This window comes from Furipterus horrens, unplaced genomic scaffold, assembly GCF_987537825.1.
Source record: "Furipterus horrens unplaced genomic scaffold, mFurHor1.1.pri manual_scaffold_5, whole genome shotgun sequence".
Taxonomy (NCBI): domain Eukaryota; kingdom Metazoa; phylum Chordata; class Mammalia; order Chiroptera; family Furipteridae; genus Furipterus; species Furipterus horrens.
Window position 1 is genome coordinate 181,769,939 of NW_028327175.1, and position 27,622 is coordinate 181,797,560.

A 27,622-nucleotide genomic window follows, 5' to 3' on the forward strand; every position below is an offset into this window, starting at 1 on the left:
CCTTCCTTAGCCATCTCTGCCACATCCGCTCCTGAGAATTAAACTGAGTGGAAGTTACTCTCTTCTCCTCTCCAACAGCTTTATCAGCCTTTTACCTTCCTCTAAAATCAGTTACAGAATTCAGACGAGAATAGTAAAAATAGTAAATAAAGTCCTTCATGTTATCAGTCATGAGAAATTATGTCCTAGGCAGACCCCAAACCATCACACTGCTTTTCAAGCATGACTTCTTTGTTGTTAAAACTCAACCAGTGGATCCCACACACATTCGCCCTTTGAGAAAGACACATAAGCAAACCTCCCTTTAAAAGAAACCTACATACATATTTTAAGCAGTCTGGCTTTAAAATGAAAATACTTTATCAATTTTTTAAGGCAGCTTTCATGGACAGCACTTGAGTTCTCAGCCTATTTTAGTCCCATCAGTTCCAACTACTGAGGCTATGCCTTAGGCAAATGACCCTGCATTCAGTATTCTATTACTTCGGCTTTTATTTGCAGACCATGTTTTCTGTTAATAGCTAACCTTAGGCGGGACAGGATATTTTTTACTTTTCTTCTCTGGAAATTTGTGAGAGGCTAAGTAACTTGGCCTATTTTATCTCTAGTCATAATTTAAGTGGTTTAGAAAGCAGAAAGCCTGATATAAAAATCCATATGAGCAGATAATACCAAGAAATTTCCAGTGAGCCAAATGAAGTAACCTCAACTCATTTGGATTAACAGTACACTGCTCAAAACCATTAACTTTGCATGTTATCTGACCCACTCCACACCAGATGGAAACAGACAAATCCGACAGCTTGAAGCAAAGGCAACTTATGCAACTCTTTGTTACCACTACTTACCAAAGCAAAGCAGAGCTCAAACAGGCAAAGCCAGAGGCTTTTCAATGGCGTGATTTATATGAAATTAAGGAAGAAAAAGAATTGGAGTTTTTAATATAACCAACCTGAGCTAACACTGTGATGAAGTTGCGATTTAAATGAACGGCTTCATAAAGTGCCAGAAGAATGGCCTCATTGGTTCTAAAAAAAAGAGAACAAAACTGAAGAGGGTCTTATAGTGAAGGAATTAAAACAATACAACCATCAATATAAGATTTCACCCCAGCTTCTCATTATCAATCCTTCTGAGTTTCTAATGTTCCTTTATTTCTTTTTTTTTGAATATGTAAAGTGTATAGGCAAAGAGTATAAAGTAAAGAATCTTAACTAAGTCTTTAGTTCTTATCTGGTTAATTCACTATTTTCACTCTCACTTTTTCACCCTAGTCCTGTTAAGTCCTTAACTGGCTCTGATATCCAGCCCTCTTTCTTTTCATTCCAGAAAAAGTTGGGAACAGTTTCTCAGCTTCATGGGGCTCAACACACAGAATCAATAAAACTCAAGAAACACTTGAGCCCCTGCTGGTGTGGCTCAGCGGATTGAGTGCTGGCCTGCAAAGCTAAGGTCACCAGTTCAATTCCCAATCAAGGCACAAGCCTGGGTTGTAGGCCAGGTCCCCAGTTTGGGGCATTCGAGAGGAAGCTAATCAATGCCTCTCTCACACATTGATGTTTCTCTCTCTCTCTTCCTCCCTTCCCCTCTCTCTAAAAGTAAATAAATAAAATCTTTAAAAAAATTTTTTTATATATTACCAATTTTGAATCTGTAAAAGATTAACAAGAGGTAACATTTCACACTCTCATATCCAGTCTGTGAGTTCACACTCAAGTTCAAGTCACTGCACAATGTCAGGCACTTACTGTACTGATATTTTCTCATGAGCATCTGCTATGAACATGCTGCCCACCTGTGGAAGAAAAGGGAAATTGCACACTTACAGCAGGAAAATGTAAGAGGGGCTCTGCTTAAGTCTTGAATCAGTTAAAAACCAAGCTACTTGCCGCCCAAGGGAATTTGGACCGGGGCCCACCAGTTATACACACACCCAAATCAGCCCACTTTGAAGATCTTAAAATAATCATAAGTAATAAATGAAATAATGATAACTCCACTAAATTGTCTTTTCTTAAAGAGACTTAAAAACAATACTAGTACTTTTTTGTCCAGTTCATCTTTTCCATGGGTAAGTTTAGTAACCACTGACAGCAAGTAAAGTTAACCTAGACATTCTCATCACTCTGCAGCTTTCCTGGAAGTTGTTTTGTTAAAGTCAAAAACTAATTCGTGAAGAACATCACAGAAAGTAGGCTGACTTCACCCAACATAGAGCCATCTTTGGGGGGAATACCTGAGTTTCAGACTAGAACTGTGGATGTGAGATCCATTGTCCATCTTTCAGATCACAAAATCTTTAGTTTGTGTCCTAGGCAGGGCAGCCGAAAAAGTAAATGCAGTAGGCTGTCCCCAACATGTGTGATATCAGAGGAACTGAGAAAGATACCCATCCTTCTAAAAATACCTTTCCATCTGTTTACTGATGTCCAAAACTATGCAGCTGGAGATTCATTAGGCAAAGATCCCTGAGAGCAATATAATTACATCTAAATCATTTAACCAAATACCAATACAGCATTCATATTGCTCTGACCTCTGAGAGACTTTGCTTATTGATGCTTCAGAGTTAAAGAACCTATCAAGTTCTTCCTGAGAGTAGGCTCTAGGAAAGAAGGGGGAAAGGGCATAGTCATGGGGGTCGGGGAGAGGCAGAAATTGCCTTTTGGTGGGTAGAGGGATAACTTTCTCTTGCAATGAACTCAAAATTCTCTTGCCCTAGCACTGATTACTTGACTATGAAAGCCCAAGAAGACTTTCTGAATCTCCCTAGTCTCTAAGACCTGCTAGATTAGTCTTAAACATTAGTCACAGATTATCTGGCCCCAAATGCCTATGATGCCAAGGTTGTGAAACCTTGCTCAGCAGTCTTGCAAGTGGACCAATAAGTTTTGTAGACCATGGACCATGGACCTCTCAGCCCATTAAGCCTTTAGACGAGAGGTTCAGATCCACTGTACCAATCCCTCAATTCTAGGAGCAGCAATGAGGAAACAAGTGCTCACACACAGCAGGGTTAGAATCAGATCTAAACCCTTCTATACTCTATATCATAGAGTCGGTCCTCAAACAAAGCCAACTCTATAGAAAGCAGAATCTGGCTTAATATGTACCTTTATTGCAGCCTTTAAAAACTAAATTAGTTTGAGAAAAAAACCTGTCCCAGAGAAATCAGAGCTCTCCTTTCCCCTACGTCACTTTGGTTTGGAAATCACTAAAAGAGATGCAGTTCTCAAAATAATCTGCTCTGAGTGGCCCTCTCTCTCTCCCTTAATCATGTCATCATCTCACACACCTGAACTTCTGAGTCCAGATTTGTCTACCTTTACGGAACTCTTATATTTCTGAGCAGGAGAGAAAAAACAAGTAGAACTTACCATATTTGTTAAAGCAGAGAAAAAACCACTCTGATGTTCTTCTTCCTTGTCTTTATACTGCCTAAACAAAAATAACTAAATTAAACTTTAATATTATTTATCAAGTATGCCTTTGTCCTTAGCATTCTAGGTAATCAGGGCTGGGCACTCACAGAATTCACTGACTCCGGAAAACAAAAGCACGGCTACAATACAGTCACTGCAGTTTCTCCTGCAAGCTAAGAGGCACGCATCTGCTCTTGAGGCAGTGTGTACCAAATGCCTGACTACTTTGAGACTTAGAAAGCAAGCTGCAAAAGTGTGAAACTGCTCTAACATATGGCTGATTCAGTTATTTTTCAAACAGACTATTACTTGAAAAGTGTGGCAGTGAAATTACTTCAAGGCTGTAAAAGTGAAAATCTTGTTTGTTTTTGAAGGAAGAGGATGGAAGAAATCTGTGAGCTAAAGTATTTGTGGAGCTGGGACAGATTTGAAATTCCAACACCCAATTATGTGTGAGGAAAGTACGGAAAGAAGCAAGAAAGATCCTGCCTGGCCTTTGCCAGGCTGGGGAATCTTCTGGTTTCCATTCAATAAATATCAGATCCTTCCCCATCCACAGCAGGAGAAAAAGCAAGCATCAGTGAAGAGAGCCCCCAGAAGAGACAGGGATCCAGGAAACTACATTGAGTCCTGATGAAAAAGAAGCACCTGGCAAACTAAAGCCAATTCAATAATTTTCTCCTTTTAATTTTTTAAGTATACAAAAAAGGCAGTGCTTCATAACCTTTTTACACAGAAAACGATATTTATGTGACACACTGGGACATATGGAAGAGCCTGCTTGTGGCTAAAATACTAGTTAAAATGCTGTGCAATAAAATACTGAAGGTTGCAAAGAACGTACTTAATTATTTTAAGAAAAGATAGACACTAACCTGGTGGCTTCTCCCCTGGTTTTAGAAACAACCTCTGCTAAAGCCATCCAGCCAGCCTAGAGCAAATATATCTGCCAGCAGCTGTACCTCTGAATACTCTTCTAGGATAGATAAGGGAAGTTCACCCAAGAACTCTTAACAAACCTGTTTCCTACTCAACCAGTTTAAATGAAAATTAGACCCTTCTCTTCTGGGAAGATGGACTTACCTGTTGTACTCAGATAAAGCCTGAGCAATCACAAGCCCCATTCCCTAGAAAGGAAAAAGATAGCATAGGTGAAATAAGGGGCTGATGGAGATTAGGCCATGGAAAACATTAATTACATCCTCATGGTCCAAGCCCACGAAGTTTTCTACCTTAAAGTTGGCAATGAGGACAGATATTCTTAGAGGCATTGCCAAAGCATCAGAAGGAACTTCTTTGGAGAGATTTCTCTGATCTAATTATCTTACTGTTACTTAATAGAGTAACAGGGGTGAAACAGATCAGCCCAGATCACTGACTATTTCACCAGAATCATTTTCACCTCAAAAGAGAAGACTGAATTAGAAGCTTCAAACAACAACAAAAAAATCTCTCATATATATGTCTCTAAAACAACCACAATAAAAGTGACAATGAGTCCCATGCTAAATGAAGGTGCATATAGACAAGCCACTCTCTTTGAGGCCACAGGAAAAGCAGGAATGTAATGAGCAGAAGCATCCAATATAGTAAATGTTAAAGTGACTTATCAACTTTCCCTCTAGAATCAGCTAAGTACAACACAAAGATCAATTAAGGTCACACATGTGTACTTCTATTCATAACAGAAATTAGAAGAATGAAGAGGGCAAGAAGGAAAGAGAATAAAGCCAGGCACCTGGTCATCTTCCTCCTCCCAAACTTTCAAAGACATATCGTAGCATGTTTCAGCTTTACCAAGTCAGACTATAAATACTATCTGGATAGTTCTACAAGAAGGAATCTCCCATCATTTAGTCACCTAAGCCTTCTTTTTTTTTCTTTTTTTTTTTATTTCAGCTTTACTGAGGTATAATTGACATATAAAATTATGAGCTATTTAAAGCATACAGCATGGTGATTTGATATACCATCTAAGCCTTCTTATTCTTGGAAATGTAATTTATTGTCTCTGTAGGAGAATAAACCTCAGCACACTATAAAATGAAATATAACCAACCATTTCATCATGATTAGCAAGCAAATGTCCCCTCAGGCCTTCCTTCCATGATAAGAAAATAGAATACAACAAGATAGTTGCACTAATGCTCTAAAAAGATACACCAATTCCCTCTCTATAGCCAGATGAAATTAACACAATTGCTCTGTGCTCTCTAAATAGCCAGTGTAAGTCCACTGAATGCAAGTAATGAAAACAATACACAAAGATCCAGATACTCACATTGAGCGTGGCCTCATCATCCACAATAGACAGCTTTACAATATAAGGATTCACAGACTGTTCAAGAGAAGAGGAGACTCAAGGTGAGTGTGACTTACTTAAGAAGCCATTACCTATTTAACAAAGTGTTAACAAAATGTTAACAAAAAGACATGTAACATGCCCTCCTTCAATAGTGATGCTCCTACTACCCAGACCTAACCCACCATGCCAGCTGACTCCCATCATTTTCAGTAAATCTCTCAGTGTACATGAGCATTCACTGAGCACACACATGCATACACATACACACACACACAAATTCTATTCCACCTGCATTTTCCTCCAGGCTGAGGCAGCTCAGGCCTATGTCTGCCACTTCTCCCATCTTTCCCTCTTACTTGTTTCTAAAAAGTAAGTGAACACTCCACAAAACTCACTTTGTCTTATCCTGCCAATAATTTACAGAGTCCATGGGGACAACTGTCTTTTAGGGGACATAAAAGCTTCTCTACCATAAGGCACAAATTTGTAAGCTGCTAACTTACATTCTCATCCCAAAGGCTCCCTAACCATTCCACAAACGATATGCAAAGACTGATTCACCCACCCATAAAACAAAGCCACCTGGGGGGTAGAAAGTGGCAGCTGCTTAACAGCCAGAGAGGCCATTTATGGATCTGATACCCAAATAACACTGCAGGGGAACTGAAAAAAAAGGACGTAATTACCCAAACTACAGTCTGGTCAGGACACTGGGATTTAAATGATTGTCCCATCACTTATAGCATTGGAAGATTTCCTGAGTTTTTCCAGACCCAATCTCAGCTGGGCAGCATATGGAAATGAACATATATTTAAACTCATTAAGCAGTTGGGCCATCTCCTACTGGTGAGATGAGAACCAATGACCTGCTCACCTTAAAAATATCCCACCCACGGGATGTGAGGAAAGACCTCATGTAGATCAGGCACCAATTCCAACCCAAGGCAAGAAAGGAACAATAGTTCTCAGATTGGCAGTTTTTACAGCAACCAAGAAAACTCATTACTGAGAAACTTGGAAACTCAACTAAAAGGCTAACCCCCCACATAGACCTTATTTAATCAAGTTTCTGAGGGCATCTTTTGAATGTCAATTGGGAATGGAGAAAGAGACAGCTCTGCTTTCTTAACAGCTCAAATGTTTATAAGGTTTTCTACGACACAACTCAAGGAGGTAAAACCCATTCAATTTGTTACTTGATCTAACAGAAGAAAGCTCTCAACACTTCTTCCCATAACCAACAGTCAAACCCTGCTGGTGTTACAGACTTCAGATAAGATCCAATGCAAGTGGATGCTTGAAAAAGAAAATCAGCAATAGGCTAACATACAGATGCCACCATGATAAGAACAACGCTAGGAGAAGGCCACTGTTTCTTGGCATAATTTTTGAAAGTCCTAGCCATTCACCTTCCGAAAAGTACACTGTTTTAGGTAATCCTAAGGATCACTTGATTACCAAGAACAGTCTGTGCTTCATCAGCAGTTGGGGGAAAGGCAAGGTGGCTAAAAGCAAGGATTCGAGTTCTAGTTCCTCTAGTTGTTAATTGCAACAAGTTAGGCACACCAATTAACCTAAGCTCAATTTCCTCATCTGTAAAATGGGGATAATATTTTCACCCTTGGTGTTGCTAGGAGACCCAAATGAAGACACATAAAATCCTTAGCACAAGTATCTGGCATATGGTAAAGGATCGATGATTGGTAACTATATTTTTTTCTCCTTTGACATTTTTATCACATTCAGAGGAAGCTCTCTCTGGGGAAGAAAGAGAAAGAAAAAAAAACAACTTGCAACTGAACATAAACAATTTTGTAATTCCTGAAAAACGTCATGTTCAACAGGCAGCAGTTGGGGAGTGAGTCACTTCATCTCAGGAGACATGGCAACCTAGAAGGCCAGGATATTAATGCTGTGAATATTTCTATTCTCCAGACACTTGATTATCCTCAGCACCGCATACCTGTTGTGCTGGTCACATTTTTAAGCTGGAGGCAATATACTTTTCAGTCACAAAACAGAATTACAAACTCAGTGAGCCATCCTGGGGTCACTCTAATAGGGTCCTGCCTTTTTTGGATCTAAATCATTCCATACTTACCATTTTCATTGCACTTCCTTAGGCTTTTTTTTTTCCTTTTTTTCTTTTCTTTCTTTCTTTTTTTATCTCCTCTATCTCTTTAGATAAACTGTCTCAAATGGAATGTATTATTTGTGGTAAGGAAGAATTATTTTTTTAATTTACTCCAGGCAACTTTTCCAGCACTTCCATTCCTTAAGTCCTACACCTTATTTGCCTTCTCTGTGTTTAGCTGGGCACCCAGCCTCTCTGGTGGCCTCTGCACCTTTCTAGGTTACAACCTACTGCACTGGTCATAGGATTGCCTATGGTGTAGCTGGAAAACTGTTCTCCAGAGCACACACCCTCTCATACTAGTGTGCATAAAATTTCACCAGCTTTTGGTTTTGCTATGTTCATCTGGAATTCCTCATGTTCCCGTCAAAATACCTTCCTCCTCCATAGTCACCAGGCTTCCTTAATGGTTTCTGGTGAGTGACTTATATCAAAAGCTGCAAAGCTGAGATAAATTATGCCCACCAGCTTGATCTCACCTGGAATATTACTTCTTCTGGGGCTTCTGACAGACTACAGATGCATATGTCACTCTAGAAATATGATTTTCTCCAGTTCCTCGGCCATGTCCAATTTTTCAGGCTGACATTTCAGAGCCCTACTGGGCTAAGCCAGGTTTCAGTTCACATTCAGAGAAGCCAAACCACTGCCTCAAAGTGGCCTGCATCCAGCAAAATGTTCTGAAAATATACATTACTGATGATGGTGTTTTCCTATCACATATAACTCAACTCTTTAATTCTCTTCAGCATTTTTCCTCAGCTATTTTTCTTGCTGTTGTAAGAAGGCCCCAGAGGCTATTACACATGTCAGAGATCAAAATGGCTACCATGCCAACCCCTCCAGATCACCAGTAAAACAGGTGTTGGTGATAAATTACATATTTATTAGCCACTCTAACACCATTCATCAGTTCCTCCTAGACAATGAAAGCCATCAGCTCCTGGGATTCATAACACAGTAATGTTGCTCCGCATATTCCAGTTCCTCTTTAAGTATTCCTTTCTTACAGCCTCCCTTCGTCCATATCCTTTTGTATGAAAATAAGCTCCAGATTTTATTACTTATCTCTTTTGACCTGGCTAGGAAGCATATCTAACATCACTAAGTAAAGATCCAGAAGTTAAGAAAGGACAATCATCCCTCCAGCTGGCCCACTTCTCGCGGTACTGCTACTTATTAAGTGAAGAAAGTCAGGTTGCCTCAAAGCAGCCCCTAACTTCTGGGTTTAGTAAAGTACCACTAGCTCCTTATTACTCCGAAGCTATCTCCACTGAGGCCCCTGGTCTTCCTTAAGTGGCCCCCTTCCTTTTCTGTGTATTCTGTCGTTTGAGGGAAATCAAGTAGACACACCAATCCAAGTAGAAAGCTCTCTGAGTTCTGCTCTTCATCTCAAAAACCTACAAATCTGTCCCCAATTAATTTAGGGGCAAAAAGAACTCCAGAATAAACATGAACAGGACCCTGTCTTCAATTTCCCTTATAATCAGAATGAGTCCCCAGACCAACAGTGATACATACATAGGTGGATTGCATTAAGGAAATCCAAAATATAAAAGTCCAATCTTTCAAAACATATGCATTAGGTCAGTGGCTCCCAATCCATATCATCATATTCAATAAAGGATCTTTAAAAACACACATACGCACACACACAAACGCGCACACACACACACAAATTCCCAGGCACCCCAAGAGATTCTGATTCAGTGTGTCAAGAGTAAAGCTCAGAAATTTCTTCTTTTTAAAAAGTCCCTAGGTGATTCAAATAATAAGCTAGGTTTATGAACCACTATATTCAGGGATATTTACTCACTTTATTAGAAGTTGCACTATGGGATTCCTTTAAACAGCTATATCATCTGCCTACACATTTAATGTAGGATTTTTAGAATCTGTTTTATCAAAATAAATCCATATACCATTTACCAAGAACACATCTTCTACATTAAGCAAAGGCCTCTGGAAGGAGCCACATGTAGGAAAGTTACAGAAAGATAACTATCACTTACCTCATATTTTCTGTAGTTCACCAGCAAAGCCAAGAGGACTACAGCATCATACCCATGCTCCCTACGACTTGGGGGGTGGGAGAGTATCTGTAATAACAACCAGAAATATGTGAAAGTGCTAACTCCTAGTTCCTAGGAATGCAGAGCTGATTTAAGGAGGTGGTTTACCCAAAAGAGAAACAGGTAACAAGGGAAATGACCAACCTGTAAAATTGCTTCAAATATGCTGTTGATCATTACATACTCCAGGATAGTGTTCTGACTGATGTTATCTGTCACCTGAATGTAATAAAAGGCTTTTTAAAGTCTACACTGAGATACTCTGATATCGCATAAATATCTCCTCCCCTAGAATCTAAGAGAAACAAAAATGTTAAAACATTCTACTAGTACTTACTAGACCTTTTCATAATCTTCCCCAAAGCCACTAGAGCTAAAAAGGTGCTAGACTAAAAGACACTAGGTGGGTAAGAAATTAGCAAATTAAAGCTCCCTAAATTTTTTAACTTCTCATTATTTCTCTCATACCCTCACCCAAGCATTTGCTTAACAGTTTCTTGGGTTTCAATCCTCAAATGCACAGGAAGAAGTTTATGATTCAGAAGTCTTCCAGTGGTGGCAGGGAAAGGGAACCACCTAAAGCAAATGAACAGTACCTTGCCCTCCTCCCACTGAAACGTACAGGCCAGCTTCATGCTATAAAATCTAGGTCAGAATAAATAAACACATTCAGAATGACAAAAACTGTTTCCAAATGAGAGCTGGTGAGAAGGGAGAATCTAATAATCCAGAAGAGATTAGTTGTCCAGGAGTGGTACTTCTAAAGTAACAAAGATTACATATCCTACATATTAAAATGCCAGCAGTTGCTTCAAAGAGCAATTTGTAGGAAATGAAAGTCCACATAACTAACTTCCTCCTACACATTTAAACACAACAAAGTGCTGTAATGCCCCAGTAGATAATTTATTGTTCTGTCTTTCTTTCTAGCTTTGAGTTCAAGTACTCAAATAAGCTTGCCCCTGCTGTCACATAATACCTCTGACAAAGAAACATATAGATGAGTTACTCACAGTCACTAAGCAAAGGAGAAGTTTCAGACATAAACTCTTTAGACTTTCAGAACCTTCTGCACAAAGCAATGAATCCAAACTCTCCATCAAGTTCTGAAAAAGAGAACAGCTAAAAGTGAAACCATAGCAATTAATATCTGCACTGTGTCTTTGTCCAATGCTGGGTTATGTTACACAGTGTAATGTGAATAACACACAATGAAGAAAGCATATCATTCCCTGAGGCCCAGGCCTTACAAAATTAGACAAATAAAAGGAAGACTTCTAAGTCTAGCTATTTTGGGAAAAATGCTTAGAACAACAGAATTCACTATTCTACTAAATGAATGTTTGTAGCTATCATCCTCATCTAAACCTTTTGATTAGAAAGAAGTAAATTTTTAAAAGGCCAATAATAATGGTTAAATTAAATAAGCATATAAACTAAAAACAATAAATGAGCTAATAAAATTCAATTAAATAAATTTAAAATAATAACTTAAATAATTAAGTTCAAGATTAATAATAACAGTTCAATAACTAGATACATTGCATTATTTGATAAAGAAAACATATCCCTTGAGGCAGGCACACTGAACAAACAACGATGAGACAGTGTCACTACCGGCTCTCACTGGCCATATGCACTATGCAACAAAGCTAGCTTGTGTCCATCCTGGTCAATTCTACTAAACAATGTGATTGGAGTTTATCAATTGCACTAACAACCAGCTGTTAAACCCAATGTAATTAAAAGATAAAACTTTTAGATACTACAATAGAAGGAAGAAGAAAATAAATATTTTACATTAAATGAAGGAAGAAAATGAATGGAGAGTACGGATCTAGCAGGCTGAAAGGTCAAGTGAAGGTTCAAAATAAGCTACTGCAATTCAACTCAACAAATGTGTAGTGAGGATCTGCTATATACTAAATATTGTGCTTTCAAAAATACAAGAAAAAATATGACAATGACTCTTGCTCTCGAGATATTTTTAGTGTAATGGGAGAGAAAAGTAAGAAAACAGTTTTGATTTAATGGTTACTATGACAGAAATACACATGGAGGAAGGGAATTAGCTCAGATGTCACCTATTCTAGTACTCCTTAAGGGTGCATTATATTTTGAAAAATCAGCAGGAGTTAATTAAAACTTGAGAAGAAAAGGAATTCTAGACAGGCTTAGCATGATCAAAGACAAATGCAGAATGAAACCACTCTGGGCACAAAGTTGGAATACAAGCAGTTTGTTATTAAGGAAGTGCTGTATAATGAGTGAGGCACAGTGGTGAGAGATGAGACTAGGGAAATAACTACAGAACAGGTCATGAAAGTTTTATAAGGCTAACTAGGGAGTTTGGTCTTTATCCTGTTAATGATAGGAAACTAATGATGGGTTTTAAGCAGGAAAGATTTGAGTGTAAGATACAAAACCTCTGGTGTCAGTGTGGATGACAGATTTAAAGATGGTAAGCCTGGAGGAATGGAGATAAGTGAGGACTAATCCATCAGTTTTCTTAAAATAGTTGTCATGTCTTATTTGCCTCTGTATCCCCAAGTGCCTGGCACACAGGAATCTAACAAATGTTCGTCAAAAGAAAGAATGAAGACTTCACTGCAATAGTTCAAGTCAGAGATAACGGGGACAGTGGCAACAGGGGGTGAAAAAGAAAAGGTATGCATAATATGAGCTGAGGTAAAATTAGCTGAAGTTGGTGATTGTCTGGATATGAAAAATGAGGGAGAGGAAAGAGAGTTATGGATGACTCCCAGGTTTTGGCTTTAGGGACTAAGAAGAAAGGTACCTGTATTCTGATAGGGAATGAATAAGGAAGAACAGATGTTGAGAGAACAGTGAGTTCCATATTGAATATGTCAAGCAAGAGATATTCAGGGATGTTTGAGTGGGTATATGCAGCAAGTGCTTACAGAGTACATATAGAACTCAGACTCATGAGAGTACGTTAAAGCTAAAGTTAGAAACATTTTTTTAAAGATTTTATTTACTTATTTTTAGAGAGAGGGCAAGGGAGGGAGAAAGAAAGGAACAGAATAATCTATGTAAGAGAAAAACATCGATGGGTTTCATCTCACATGCCCCAAACCCGGCACCTGGCCTGAAACCCAACATGTGCCCTGACCAGGAACCAAACTGGTGACCTTTCACTTTGCAGGACAATGCTCAACCAACTGAGCCACACTAGTCAGGGCAGTTAAAATACTTTTGTTCTTTTACCACCAATTTAGGGAACTGTTTGAAAGAGTCCTCCCCAGGCTTCAGCCAGCAGGCAGAAGCCTGCTGATAACAGCCTCTAGTTCTCCTCTGGTAACAGACTCTGTGAATGTTCAGATTTGCTTTTCAGCTAAAGACACAGTGACACAGTGGATATCACAAGAATTGTTGAACCTATGACCTTTTGGTTTGTGGAATGATGCCCAAACCACTGAGCCACACAAGTCAGAGCTAAAGTTAGAGACTTAGTAATCAGTAGCACATCAGTAGTTAGAATAATAAGAATGAAAGAAAAATATGGAATTTTTCTATGATATATACATGATATATATAGGGTAGAATTTAAAAAATGACTCTTTGTGTATTCATAATTGTCTGTTCATAACTTTTAAAATAAACCAATCACTATAAAGATTATTTGGCACACAGATTTTTTACTTTAAATTTAGTGAGTGACAGGAGACTAGTTTCTCAAAGTTCATATTATGAACAACATTCATTCAAGATAGTGTCAAACACTGCATATCTGCCCTGACTGGTGTGGCTCAGTGGGTTGAGCATTGTCCAACAGAGCAAAAGGTCACCGGTTCTAATCCCAGTCAGGGCACATGCCTTGATTGTGGGCCAGGTCCCCAGCTGGGGGTGAGAGGCAGCCGACTGACGTTTCTCTCACACATCAATGATTTTCTCCCTTTCTTTCTCCCTCCTGCTAAAAGTAAATAAATAAATTATTTTTTAAAGAACTCTACAAATTTGATATCTGATAAGGGATATATATCCAAACTATATAAAGAACTCTTACAACTCAACAACAACCAAAAAGAAAAAAGAAAAAGAAAGCAATCTAATCAATCCAGAAATAGACAAAGGGTTTAAATAGCCTTTCTCTCTCTCTCTCTCTCTCTCTCTCTCTCTCTCTCTCTCTCTCTCTCTCTCTCTCACACACACACACACACACACACACACACAAGATGAAAAGCACTGTTAACAGGAACACGGAGAAACTGGAAGCCTCATACATTGGAGCAGAACTGTAAAATGGAACAGCAACTTCAGAAAACGGTGCGGCAGTTCTTCAAAATGTTAAACATAGGGGTACCATATGACCCAGCAATTCTATCCCTACATATATACCAAAGAGAACTGAAAATATGTCTACACAAAAACTTATATATCAATGTTCACAGCAGCATTATTCATAATAGCCAAAATGCTAAAACAGCCCAAATGTACATCAACTGATGAATGAATAAATAAAATGATGTGACACATTCATACAATGGAATACTAATCAGCCATAAAAAGGAATGAAGTACTGATTACATGCTACAACATAGATGAACCTTGAAAACAGGCTAAACGAAAGACCCTAAAAACTAAACACCACATACAATTCCATTTATATGAGACGTCCAGAAGAGGTAAATTCATAGAGACATATCTGATTGATAGCTGCCAGAGGCTAGAGAGAAGTGGGACTGGGGAATGACGGCTAATGGGTATACATATTCTTTCAGGGGTGATATTTTAAAATTAAAAGTGGGGATGGTTGTATAACTTCCTGAATATATGAAAAAAACACTACATTATACACTTTAAAAGGGGAAATTAGGCCCTGGCTGTGTATAGCTCAGTTGTTTAGAGCATTGTCTGGATATGACAAGGTTGCCAGTTAGATTCCCAGTCAGGTCACATAAAAGAGTCAATCAATGAATGCATAAATAAGTGGAGCAACAAATCGAGCTCTCCCTCTCTTCTTCTCTATCTCAAATAAATAAATAAAAATAAATAAATAATTTTTTAGAAAAGAAATGAAATTTGTTGTTTAAAAAAAGGTGAGATTATATGATATATGAATTATACATCAACAAAGCTGTTATTTTTAAAGTGTCAAGCAGCCCCAGCTGGTGTGGCTCAGTGGACTGAGCACTGGCCTGCGAACCAAAAGGTCAGTGGTTCAATTCCCAGTCAGGGCACATGCCTGGGTTTTAGGCCAGGTCCCCAGTTGGGGGCACATGAGAGGCAACCCATTGATGTTATCTCTTGCAACCAGATGTTTCTCTCGCACATGGATATTTCCCTTTTTCTCTTTCTCCTTCCCTTCCCCTCTCTCTAAAAAGAAAATAAATAAAATCTTTTTTTTTAAAGTGTCAAGCAGTAAAAATAAAAATTCTGATAAGTCATTGTGTTAAATAAATCTTAGACTGCTAGCCAAGATGGAGGCGTAGGTAGACGCACTTCACCTACTTGCACAACCATAAGAAGGATCACAACTAACCTCAAACAAAAAAAAACAAAAAAGCAGAACTGCCAGAAAATCAAACTGCATGAAAGTTCGACAACCAAGAATTTAAAGAAGAAATATTCATCCAAATGGGTAGTAGGGGTGGAGACAAGGAGCCAGGGCGGAGACAAGGAGCCAGGGCAGAGAGGATGTGGTATGGCAGCAGCGAGGGGCAGCAGCGAGGCAGTGGCAGCAAGATAGAGGCAGTGGTGGTGAAATGGGTGGTCCCACATTTACATGTGGTGGTTAAAAGCCGGGAGGGACACCTGGGGAGCAATCCTAGCCCGAGGTCAGACTGTGCAGCCCAGTGTTCCAGCAGCTGGAAAATAAAGCCTCATAGCAACTGTTGAAAACCAGTGGGGGTGGCAGTGGTGAAAGAAACTGCCCATCTCTTGGGAAGTCCATTTAGAGACCTCCAGAGTCCTAAAAGACACACAAACCCACCCACTCTGGCAAATACCACCAGGGCAACACCTAGAGGGGTACCAGCCACATACGGGAAGTGGGTGAAGTGACTGGAAATAAGGAAAATGCCTAGCAAGCGGCATTGTTCCCTCTCTGACCCCTCCACTATATACAGCGCCACAAAGTGGTGAAACAGGTTGCCCTGTCCTGGCAAATACCTAAGACTCTGCCAAGATGCACTAAGACAGGGAGTAAAAGCAGCTCTACCTAATACACAGAAACAAACACAGGGAGGCTGCCCAATTGAGGAAACAAAGAAATATGACCCAAATGAAAGAACAGATCAAAACTCCAGAAAAAGAACTAAGCAAAACAGAGATATCCAACCTGTCAGATGAAGAGTTCAAAACACTGGTGATAAGGATGCTCAGAGAACTCATTCAGTACAGCAAATGCATAAGGGAAGAAGTGAAGGCTACACTAAGTGAAATAAAGAAAAATCCACAAGGAGCCAATAGTGAAGGGAAGGAAGCCAGGGTTCAAATCAATAATGTGAAAGATAAGGAAGAAATAAACAGTCAACCAGCACAGAATTAAAAAACAAGAATTTTTTAAAATGAGGAGAGAATAAGAAGACTCTGGGACCTCTCCAAAAGTGCCAACATCTAAACCACAGGGATGCCAGGAGAAGAGGAAAAGCAAGTAATTGAAAACTTACTTGAAAAAGTAATGGAAGAAAACTTCCCTTATTTGGCAAAGGAAAGAGACATACAAGTCCAGGAAGCACAGAGTCCCAAACAAGTTAGATGCAAAGAGGACCACACTAAGAGACACCATAATTAAAATACCAAAGGCTAAAGATAAAGAAAGAATCTTTAAAGCAGCAAGAGAAAATAAGAGAGTTACCAATAAAGGAGTTCGTGTTAAGACTGTCAGCTGATTTCTCAAAAGAAACTTCGCAGGCAAGAAGGGACTGGCAAGAAGTATTCAAAGTGATGAAAAGCAAGGACCTACAACCAAGATTACTCTATCCAGCAAAGCTACCATTTAGAATGGAAGGGTAGATAAAGTGCTTCTTAGACAAGGTAAAGCTAAAGAGTTCATCATCACCAAGCCATTATTACATGATATGTTAAAGGAAATTATTTAAGAAAAAGAAGATCAAAACTATGAACATTAAAATGACAACAAAATCACAACTATCAACAACTGACTCTAAAAAACAAACTAAGCAAACAACCAGTACAAGAGCAAATCATAGATAAGGAGGTCATATGGAAGGTTATCAGTGGGGAGGGGGAAGGGGATGAACGGGGGGAAAAGGTGCTGGGATTAAGAAGCATAATTGGTAGATACAAAATAGATAGGGGAAGCCCTGGCTGCTGCGGCTCAGTGGATTGAGCATCGGGCCTTCGAGCTAAATGTCGTTGGTTTGATTCCCAGTCCGGGCACATGACTAGGTTGCACATCAGGTCCCCAGTTGGGGGCGTGAGTGAGAGGCAACCACACAGTGATGTTTCTCTCCCTCTCTTTCTCCTTTCCTCTCTCTCTAAAAAACAAGATAAATAAACAAACAAACAAAAATTTTTTTTAAATCTCCTTTGAAGCAGTAAGCAGCCTTCCATAAATCAGAGCTTACTTTTATTTAAAAAAAAAAAAAATAGATAAGGGGATGTTAAGAATAGTAAAGAAAATGGAGAAGCCAAAGAATCTACATGCACAGCCCATGGACATGAACTAAGGGTGGGGAATTGCTGGAAGGAAGGGGGTTACCAGGCGGAGGGGAGCAAAGGGAAAAAAATTGGAACTATAATAGCATAAGCAATAAAATATACTTTAAAAAAAAAAGCTTAGCTGGTGTGGCTCAGTGGATTGAGTGCCAGCCTGTGAACCAAAAGGTCACTGGTTCGACTTCCAGTCAGGACACATGCCAGGGTTCCATGCAAGAGACAACCTATTGATGTCTCTCTCTCACATCAATGTTTTACTCCCTCTCATCCTCCCTCCCTTCCCGTCCCTCTAAAAATAAATAAAAATCTTTTAAAACTTTTTTTAAAAAAGAAAGCTTAAAATTTAGAAGTTACCCTTGTATATTAAGTTGTTTTATTTTATTTAAGTTCACAAATGTTTTTAAAGACTGTATGATCATATGCTATAAATTATAAAATAAATTGCTCAGTCTTTATCCTGCAGAGAAAGGATGCCTCAACTCAAATTTGAATTTCAAATTTTCTTTTATTCATATAAACCAAATCTGTAAAATAAAAACAACCAAATTCAAGGCCAAATTCAATCATCTATATCTTTTTGAGTCCAAATCTTCTAGTACATCTAACTGGCTGCAGATGGTACCCATGAACAGCTGTCAGAAGCAGCCATGCACAGGCAGAGCTGCAGCTTATGCCTCACCTTCATGCACAGCTCCGCCTTGTCGAAGCCCATCAGCATGTTGATAATGTCAAACCCAGAGGTAGATTTATTCTTTTGATGTACTCCTCGAATGAGTGCACACAAGGTCTGCAGAGATGAGAGAAAGAATTCTTTCTGGGGAGGAAATCTCAAAACAAAGGGCACTGGATCTGTAGCGTCACATTGCAACCTCAGAACCTCTTCCTTGCACAGCTGACATTCAAGTGCTCTAATACTTAAGCTCCAAAACCCGGTCTAAGTCTTAATATGTGCAAAATCCAGAAATCAAAAGAGGAATAGCAACTAAAACTGTTGTCATCTTCTTTTTCTGGTCATTTTCGGCCATCCTCTTTTTTAAAATTGCACTGCAGACAAAGACTGGAAAGTGATATTCAAAAATAAAAAACAGTTCTTGAGTCTGTGTCATAGCTTCAGTGAAACTTTCCTTTATTTAAAATTTTAGTATTTACATTATAGTTTATCATTTTTAGTAATTATATTTAATAACTACAAGTTATTTAAGTTCCCTTCTCATCTATAAAATGGGAATGATAATAATAGCACCCATCTCACTGGGATATTGCAAGTACTATGTAAATTAATACCATAAAGCACTTAGAATAGTCCCTGGAACTTTGTTCAAGCCCCAATAATATTACCTGGAACTTTGTTAAAGTTCAGTAAGTATCAGCTATTACAATAATGTATTATATTTTTCTTGATTACCAAGTGCCTTGTCAATTTATTTCCACTGAACTAAAAACAACTGTCAAGTCATGCCCCCACAGTGAGCCCCCACATTACAGGAAGTACAATTTTCAACTTTGGTTTCAACTTTCTATGAGCTCCTACAACTGTGATGCTCAAAATATGGAATTTATTTTATTTATTTATTTATTTATTTTATTTATTTTATTAATAAGTCTATAGGATAACATAGTCCTTCTTTCTGGGGCATCAGCTCAAGAAGTAATTTCTATATTCAACAGATGAGAAAACTGGGGCTCACAAAGTGATCTAACTAGTAAGTTAGAAACTTAAACCCAATCAACCAAAACTTCCAATAAAATCCTTTATGCCGTCTGTCTATCACTGCCCTAAGTCTGTCAATCACCGACCTAGGTACTAAGCCCTCAATTGGCTGCCCTTGGAGCTACTAGTCAATAAATTTTAGAAATCCTGCCCATCATTTATTCAATAAAAATTTACTTCTAGAGTCTACTTGTCAGGCACTGTTCTACAACTAGGAACAAATAAAACTATCAAAGTCTTTTCCCTCAGAAGCCTATAATATATCCCCAGGAGCCCAGTGGTTGGCACATAACAACCAAGAAATAATTGTTCAATGAATCTTCCTCATGATACTGCCACTTAGCATTAAGAATAAGGATTCTTAATGTTTTCAGAGTTACAGACCCTTTTGAGAATCTGATGAAAACCCTCTCTCCAGAAAGAGTATACATGTGCACATAAAATATTACATATAACATCAGGGAGTCAATGAGCCTCTGAATCCTCAGAATACGAACTCTTGAACTAGTGAGAAAATTTTGTATTAAGAATCTCCTCTCATCCTTGGCTGGTGTGGTTCAGTGGATTGAGTGCTGGCCTGCAAACCAAAGGGCCGCAGGTTCTATCCTGGGCAGGGCACATGCCTGGGTTGCAGGCCAGGTCCCCAGTTGGGGGCGCACAAGAGGCAACCACTAATTGACATTTCTCTCCCTCTCTCTCTCCCTCCCTTCCCTTCTAGAAATAAATAAAATCTTTTTTAAAAAAAATCTCATCTGATTTTTGCTGTAGACTAAGCAGCCTTGCCTCAAGTTTTCTCTCTATCTCTTCCTTTCCTCGAGTAATAATTAGAATTCTGTCGAACAATCTGCCTTGGCACTAGGTCAAATTATAAAATGGACAAGATTACTACTATCAAGAGTCAGTTTGTTTAACCAGTAAGATGATTAAACAAACATGGCATAGATGTTTAATTATTTAAAGAAGTAAGAAAAAAAGAACATATATACCCAAGGGCAATTCTAGGTTCCTCAGATCCCAACAGAGGTGTTACACTTCCTTCCTCCTATCAAACAAGACTTTCCAATTTCCCAGTCTTGTACCTGCAATGCATTGACAACTCGAATTGGATGTTCCTCTCCCAGAGCCTGAATGCAGCGTTGAAATAAGCAATTAATGTTGTCCTTGATCTTCATTAACTCCTCACCATCAAGAGATTCCAGCTTGCCTTCTAGGTACTCTAAATTCACCTACCAAGGAAACAATAAGGGCCTGAGTTCACTTTTAGTATAGCACCTAAAACACATGAGAAGACAATCTCAGTTACCAGGAAAAGCAACAGATGCCACCAAGTCTTACCTTCATGAGGAAGAGCTCCTCCCAAAATCGAGGACTGCACTTACTGGGGTCTTCTGTCTGAAATCAGAAGATAAGTAGGTTCAATATCCCCAGTTAAAAACCAAATCATTAAGAATACATTTGAAAGGGTCCCTATACATAATCAACATTACCTTTCAAAATTAACTTTTAAAATTACCTTTCAAAATTAACTCTTAGCTTGGTCATTATAAACTACTGTAATGGGGAACAACAGCTTTTCAGGATTTTCCCCCAAATGGAAGGCATTTTGGATATATATATATATTTCCCTGAATCAAACGTTATAATGGCTCAAGGAATCTCCCTCAAATTTTTCTCTCCTAGCAAGAAGTGAACCTAATCACCTGAATAAGTTAGTCAAGTTGTGATAAGTCCCCACTGCATTTGTATGGTGCTCAATTTTCAAAGCTGATTCACATACCTGAAATATAATGACCCAGTGAGTCAAGTAGGATAGATATAACCTTACCCTCCTTTGAAGAAAGAAGGTCCACGAAGTTCAGCAACTTAAACAACTTACAGGAGCCAGACCCAAATCATCTTAGTAATATTGCCATGGTTTTTTCAACATCCTGTGTTGACTGCTTCTACTTGCCCTCACATATGTATTTAGTCCTCTGTATAGACTTTTTAATATGCTCTTTCATTGGTTAAATTGGTCCGAAAAGTTAGTTCTAATAAAATATTACACTGGGAATCTCTACTGGGTTTTTAATAGAGGATGAGGTAGAGAAGCAATATTTCTGACCTTCTCATAAGGTCCTCATTTAGTCTCTTTCTCTCAAGTCCTACTTCCCAGGACAGGTCACACTTTGACCCTCATAATTCTGTAATATCATTTTGTTGTCTATGTATATGAAACTCAGGGGCCAGATGGGAAGAGGGTGTGGGGGAACAGGTGAAGAGGTGAGGGGATTAAGAAGTACAACTAAGTAGTTACAGAATAGCCATGGGGATGTGAAGCACAGTATAGGAAATGGAGTAGCCAGAGAACTTATACACATGACCCTCAGACAGGAACAATGGTGTGGGGGCTGCCTGAGGAAATGGGGGGCTGCTGCGTGGAGGGGGCCAAAAGGGGAAAAATTGGGACAACTGTAATAGCATATTCAATAAAATATCATTAAAAAATAAAGAAACTTGGGAAATTATTGGAGCTGGCACTTCCCATGCTCAAAGCTCACTCAAGCATAGCGTTCTAGGTCCAAAAGGAACTTCAAGAGACATCTAGGATAGAGGGGTCCTTAAGACAGATCTTAAGGAAGACAAGTCTTAAAGATATTCAGAAAAGAAGCTTCCCCAGCCTTCCTTCCTCCTTTCAACTGTTTTACCCAGCTCATGGCAACAATCTATATTATTAATACAGGATCATAAGCTCTACTACGAGAGAGCTCACTTTCACCCTTGCTCCCACTCTTTCACCCTCTGAAGAGCTGGAAGATAGCAGGCAGAGGTGAGGTTATCCTTCATTTTGGAACAAGAAACTAAAGAGTCAAGTCATGCAGAATATCAGGTCTTCAGGCCTTACCATAAAGATCTCATCATACATCAGCACCACTTTTTCCTTCAGTGGTTTTTTGGAGGCTGAAGATTTCCGGAGCAAACCCCCCCGCTTCTCTACCTGTGCCATGGTTAGGGAATCTGTGAAAAGAAAGTCACAGTCAGTGCTAGAAATGCTCTCCAAGATTCTGGAGACTCTATTGAAATACCTCTCAATGGGAAATTTTTTTAGAGAGAAATTATACACAACCATGCTATAGTTCTTGTGCATCTGTCCACCATCCCCTCTCCTGACCAGGTAATTACAAGGTTTAAATCATTACTTGGCCTACAGCATAACATATTTTAAATCCCTAAAACATGCCAGTGGCCCTGGTTGGTGTGGCTCAGTTGGTTAGTGCATCATCCCATAAACTGAAATGTGGGTTCGATTCCTGGTCAGGGCACATGCATAGGTTGTGGGTTTAGATCCCCGGTCGGGGTGCATACAAGAGGTAATCGATCGATGTTTCTCTCCCTCCCTCTCTCCCTCCCTTCCCCTCTCTCTAAAATCAATAAGTATGTCCTCAGGTGAGGATTAAAAAACAAAAACAAAAAGCATGCCAGTGGACAAGGCTTAAAGCAGATCCAAAACCAAGCAGGAAAGTATAACTAGCTCCATCTGTAATAGGTCTGGCCATATATTTGAGGTTGATGGAAGGAAGGCTGCAAAGCACACACTGCCGCAGACCAATAGTGAAGTTAAATTTCAAATATTGATCAAGCTTAGGAGCCATTAAGACAGGAAGTGTGCTGCAGACTGATGTGCTCCATTGGTTTCCCCAAAGTGTACTCACTTTGGTTCTTGTCACTGCAAAGTACTTGGCCTTCACTGCCTCATATATCACAATGCACTTTACTGTTTTCAGAAATTCCTTTGGAAAGAGACCCAAGGCAGAAAATAGCAGTTAAAGGCCAAAACTTAAACTTGATTTCAAAATAACCAAATATGACAATATACTCCTTTTAAATTTAATTATAAGTATGTGTGTGTGTATATATATATACATATACATATATATATGTAACACTATTGCAGATCAAACCTCAATGTATTTTTCAATTCTATATAAAAGCAGTTCCATGAATCATGCCCAAATTTCCCCATCTTGCTTCCAGGAATTCTCAATTTTTTAAGTGAGAACTTGAAATCCCATAGGCCTCGCCTGTGGATTTACACATATTCCCTTGCTTCCCAGATTCTTCCTACCTAGAAGAGACCAAATTCCTTTCTGTCTCTTAAATTCTAGGCTCTAGTTGTGAAACTTAATCTTAAACAATGGCAAATAGAGGGGTAGTGAGGAACCTGATTTTTACTTCCAGATGAACCCAAAGCAGCAGAACAAATTAATTTTGTTCAATGACTTTTGGAAAACATTCACTATCTTTCAAATCAAAATAAAAATTTTGTTTAAGGAACAGATGCATCAATTAGCATAAAAGATTTAATCTCAGACATTGTCTTTCTCTAATACATACAGCCAGAAAGGAGATTCACCTTTGAACACAAAAAAACACAAAGCACAGAAAATTTCCCCAACTAGATGTTAGGCATCTTTACCAAAGGGAATACATACATCTTATCTCTTTTCTATAAGCCCATTGCTCATTATAAATGCACAGTGTATGCTCATCACTGACTGATTCTGAAAGGGGGGGGGGAGCCCTGAAAAGTATTAGAACTGACTTAAAATTTTAGTAAGATCTATCTTTATTGAGACCTCACTAAGGCCTCAAAATCCATTATAGTCCAGAGAAAACTGAAGGAAAAAATAACAACAACAAAGAGAAGATTCTGTGGGCAATTTATGCTGTATTGATCATGGCTTTGCCTTAAGGTGTGAAATACAGCCTCTGTTCAAAACATTCCTGTGTCTTTTAAATATGTTGTCAAGAGAAAGATGTCCTTATAGGGGAGAAAACAAATTGGAAATCAAGAGGATCCTATTAAACTAAATCAAAAGCAATGCAATTCTAAGCTTAGTGGGTCCAGATCTTTCATGTACTCGGCTTCAACCAGTTGATTAGCAGGAATAGTGGGAACCACAAGTTCCTGGATGTGAAAAGCACATGTTTACAAACATCCCCCTCTAAGGATATATAATTGGTTACAGCTAATCAATGTCTACCCCAAATCTAATAAACTCACTTTCTCTATTTCAAAATCAATACTTTCTAATAAGTAAAAGGGAATAGGAGAGGAGGGAAAAACAATTCCAATCCAAAGTACCAAATTTCCTAAGAAATTAAATTCTTTCCATCACTCTCCTTCCATTTGGAGCAGGAGGGAAATTTCAATCAAGGGCCTCAACTCATTTACTCTCTGTCATCATCACAGGCAACTGAAATTTACCACCCAGGCTCTCAAAACCAACAACATGAAGTCTCCTCCTCCTCCAGCCCTTCTATCAATGAAACACAACAAAGATGGGTATGTCTAGGGTGGTGGAAATGGAGAAATATTATAGAAGGTTTTTTCTTTTTTTGGGGGGGGGCTCTCAGAAATTAAGCCTGTGCTCCTAAATTTGAAAGTAAAATATCTGACTAGTAGAGCAGTAAGTTGCAGCATATCAGTAATGTGATGCAATCTGTTTACATCCTCTCAGTGCTTTCTTCCTCTTTTACAACCCTCCCCTGATATAGAGAGAATCAGTAGCAGCTGCAGGCAGCAAGGCGGAATGAAGCAAACAACCAACAAAACCAAGACTAACTAGAACACAGGTCTCCCAATCAACCAGGTGACAGAGTAAGTCTTTACTTCTCAGTTTCCTTACAAGTACAATGAGGGGTTGGACTAGATATATAATCTAATGATTTTCTCAGCGTCAATGAAATACCATAAACACATAAAGAACACCTATATAATATAAAGGCACTGTAGGGTTACAAAGAAGAAACTCCAGACCTGATCCTCTGAGAGCTCACTATCTGTTGGCAGAGACAGACACATAACAGCACATAGCACAAGGCAAATCATGAGAAATAAAGAGAGTAAAAGTACAAAGAAAATGCTATGGGACCAAGGGCAAGGGAAAGAAGCATTCTATGATTATGACCTCTGTTGATTCTGGCTTTTAAATCTTTGTGGTGAAGAAGCAAATACAACAAAGCCACAGTAATCCCACAGAAATGTCATCTTAGACTTAATATGGTTTCTCAGAAATAAGACATACTAGGCAAAGTATAAGAGAATTGGGCAACTTTTCAATACTAATTTCATTTACCACCAAATTTAGGAATGGCTTCAAATACCCCCAACTCAACAGAAAATCAATGAGGTCTTTTATTCCTAAACCTCAGAGGCTGCTGGTCCGATGACCTACAGCACAAATTCTCTCTTAAAGATCCAAGTCATACAACTTTTTAAGAACTGTATCTTAAAGCAATCCAGCCACATACTTTTTAAAGATTTATTTATTCACTTATTTTTAGAGCAATGAGGAGGGAGTGAGAAAGAGAAGGAGAGAAATGTCAATGTATGGTTGCCTCTTGCGCACCCCCAGCTGGTGACATGGCCCTCAACCCAAGCATGTGCTCTGACTGGGATTGAACCGGCGACCCTTTGGTTCACAAGCCAGTGCTCAGTCCACTGAGCCACACCAGCCAGGGTTAGCCACATACTTTTTAAATGCACATCTCTTCACATCTCTACAGGATGAAAAAGTCAAATATCAAAATCTTAAAACCTAAAGCCAACTTTTCAAATGTCTAATATGTAAAGAATGTTAGTTACACTTAGCTATTCATTTACTTTATTGTCTTCATGAGTATAATACATGCCAACTCTAGTGTCAAAAATTAATTTAATAGAAATTCACTCTAATTTCAAGATAGTTACCATAGCTAATCTATCAAAAGTCTTGGGTTTTAGTCCTCATTCTTATCCTCATTCTATAACCTTAACTTTCCTTTCCCTCCCTGGGTTTCAACTCACCAAAATGTAAAAAGAACCCATGGTAAGAATGTGTAGAAAAGCAAATCCTTCTGTACAGGTGGTGGGACTGTAAATTGATTACAGCCACTACAGAAAACAGTATGGAGGTTTTTCAAAATATTAAAAATAGAACTACCATAAATCCCGCTTCTGGGTATATATCTGAAGGAAATAAAATTACTATCTAGAAGAAGTATCTGCACCCCCATGTTTACTGAAACATTATTCAGAAGAGCCAAGACATAGAAACAAACTAAGTGTCCATCAATGGATGAATGGATAAAGAAAATGTAGTATATATACAATGTATTTTTCAGCCATAAAAAAGGAAGTCCTACATTTGCATAATGACCAAGATACATTTGGTCATTATGCTAACTGCTTATTTCTCTGAAGTAAGTCAAAGAAAGACAAAAACTGTATGATCTCGCTTATATGTGCACTCTAAAGAAGATGAACTCATAGGAACAGAAGAGACAGGTGGTAGACTGGTGGTTGCCAGGGGGTGGGGAAAATGGGAAGATTCTCAAAGGGTCCAATGTTCCAATTATAAGATAAATAACTGCTGGGGTCTAATATACAGAAAGGTGACTACAATTAACAATATTATATTGTATATTTGAAAGTTGCTAAGAGAGTAGATCTTAAATGTCCTCATCACACACAAAAATAAAGGTAACTGTGTGAGGCGTTAACTAACCATACTGCAGCAATCATTTCACAATATAGATCAGATCATCAAATTGGACACCTTGAAGTTACACAATGTGATCTATCAATTATATCTCAATAAAGCTGAGGGAAATAACACATGGAACAGCTCTCTTCTGTAGGCTTCCAAATTTAATAATCTGGGGTAAGTATCACAATTTCTTCACTGTTGAGGGAGGCTCCAAAACACTACTGTAGGTAGATGTGGAGGTAAACATCCTAAAACATTTCAACAATATGCAAGAAAAGCAAGAGGAGAGGGAAAAAAGGAAAGGGGAAATAAGAGAAAGTGAATAAAAATAAATGTGCCCATCATCTAGAAAGAAAAAAACATATGCACAAATCAGGTATTCCTCAACAAATATTTACTATCAAGCACTAAGAATAAAGCAGTGAACAAGATAGATAAGATCCCCGCTCTCATAAGTTTTCAGTCTAGAAGGGAGAAAGACAACAAAGGAGTTGAGACAGGGATAAGTACCTTAAAGACAAATTGTGTAGGGGGACTATATTAATAGGGAAATTAAAGTAGCCTGCCTCTGTGAGAAGTGATATATGGACTGAGATCAGAATAACAGGAAAGAAACCGCCATGTGAAAATCTTGGGAAAAGTGTTCCAAATAGAGAGAATGACAAGTGCAAATGCTCCAAGAATTTAAAAGACTTGGCATGTTTGAGAAAGAGAAATGCCAGAGCGCCTAGACTAGAGTACTAAACAGTCCCTTTCTGAAATGTTTTTGTCATGTTTGTTGAAGTGGGTGGTTTTGTATTTGTGTGTGTTTTTTTAAATACA

The 27,622-nt window shown here is 38.6% G+C and overlaps 1 protein-coding gene across 5 annotated transcripts in view; it reads right to left on the reverse strand.

Moving 5' to 3' along the window:
• Positions 1-27,622, reverse strand: part of ARMH3 (armadillo like helical domain containing 3) — a 205,219-nt gene that overhangs the window by 165,927 nt on the left and 11,670 nt on the right. For 4 of the 5 annotated variants that reach the window (XM_090278464.1, XM_090278461.1, XM_090278463.1 and 1 more), the window contains exons 2-13: positions 22,174-22,286; positions 20,625-20,681; positions 20,369-20,515; positions 18,258-18,365; positions 10,948-11,040; positions 10,079-10,153; positions 9,875-9,961; positions 5,704-5,760; positions 4,506-4,549; positions 3,378-3,438; positions 1,749-1,795; positions 953-1,028 (exon numbers count right to left, since the gene is read on the reverse strand). In XM_090278464.1, the coding sequence (XP_090134590.1) occupies positions 953-1,028; positions 1,749-1,795; positions 3,378-3,438; positions 4,506-4,549; positions 5,704-5,760; positions 9,875-9,961; positions 10,079-10,153; positions 10,948-11,040; positions 18,258-18,365; positions 20,369-20,515; positions 20,625-20,681; positions 22,174-22,275 (954 nt within the window). In that variant the 5' untranslated portion in view covers positions 22,276-22,286. Of the gene's footprint in view, positions 1-952; positions 1,029-1,748; positions 1,796-3,377; positions 3,439-4,505; positions 4,550-5,703; positions 5,761-9,874; positions 9,962-10,078; positions 10,154-10,947; positions 11,041-18,257; positions 18,366-20,368; positions 20,516-20,624; positions 20,682-22,173; positions 22,287-22,981; positions 23,060-27,622 lie in introns of all 5 variants that reach the window. The other variant, XM_090278462.1, reaches the window with a different exon arrangement.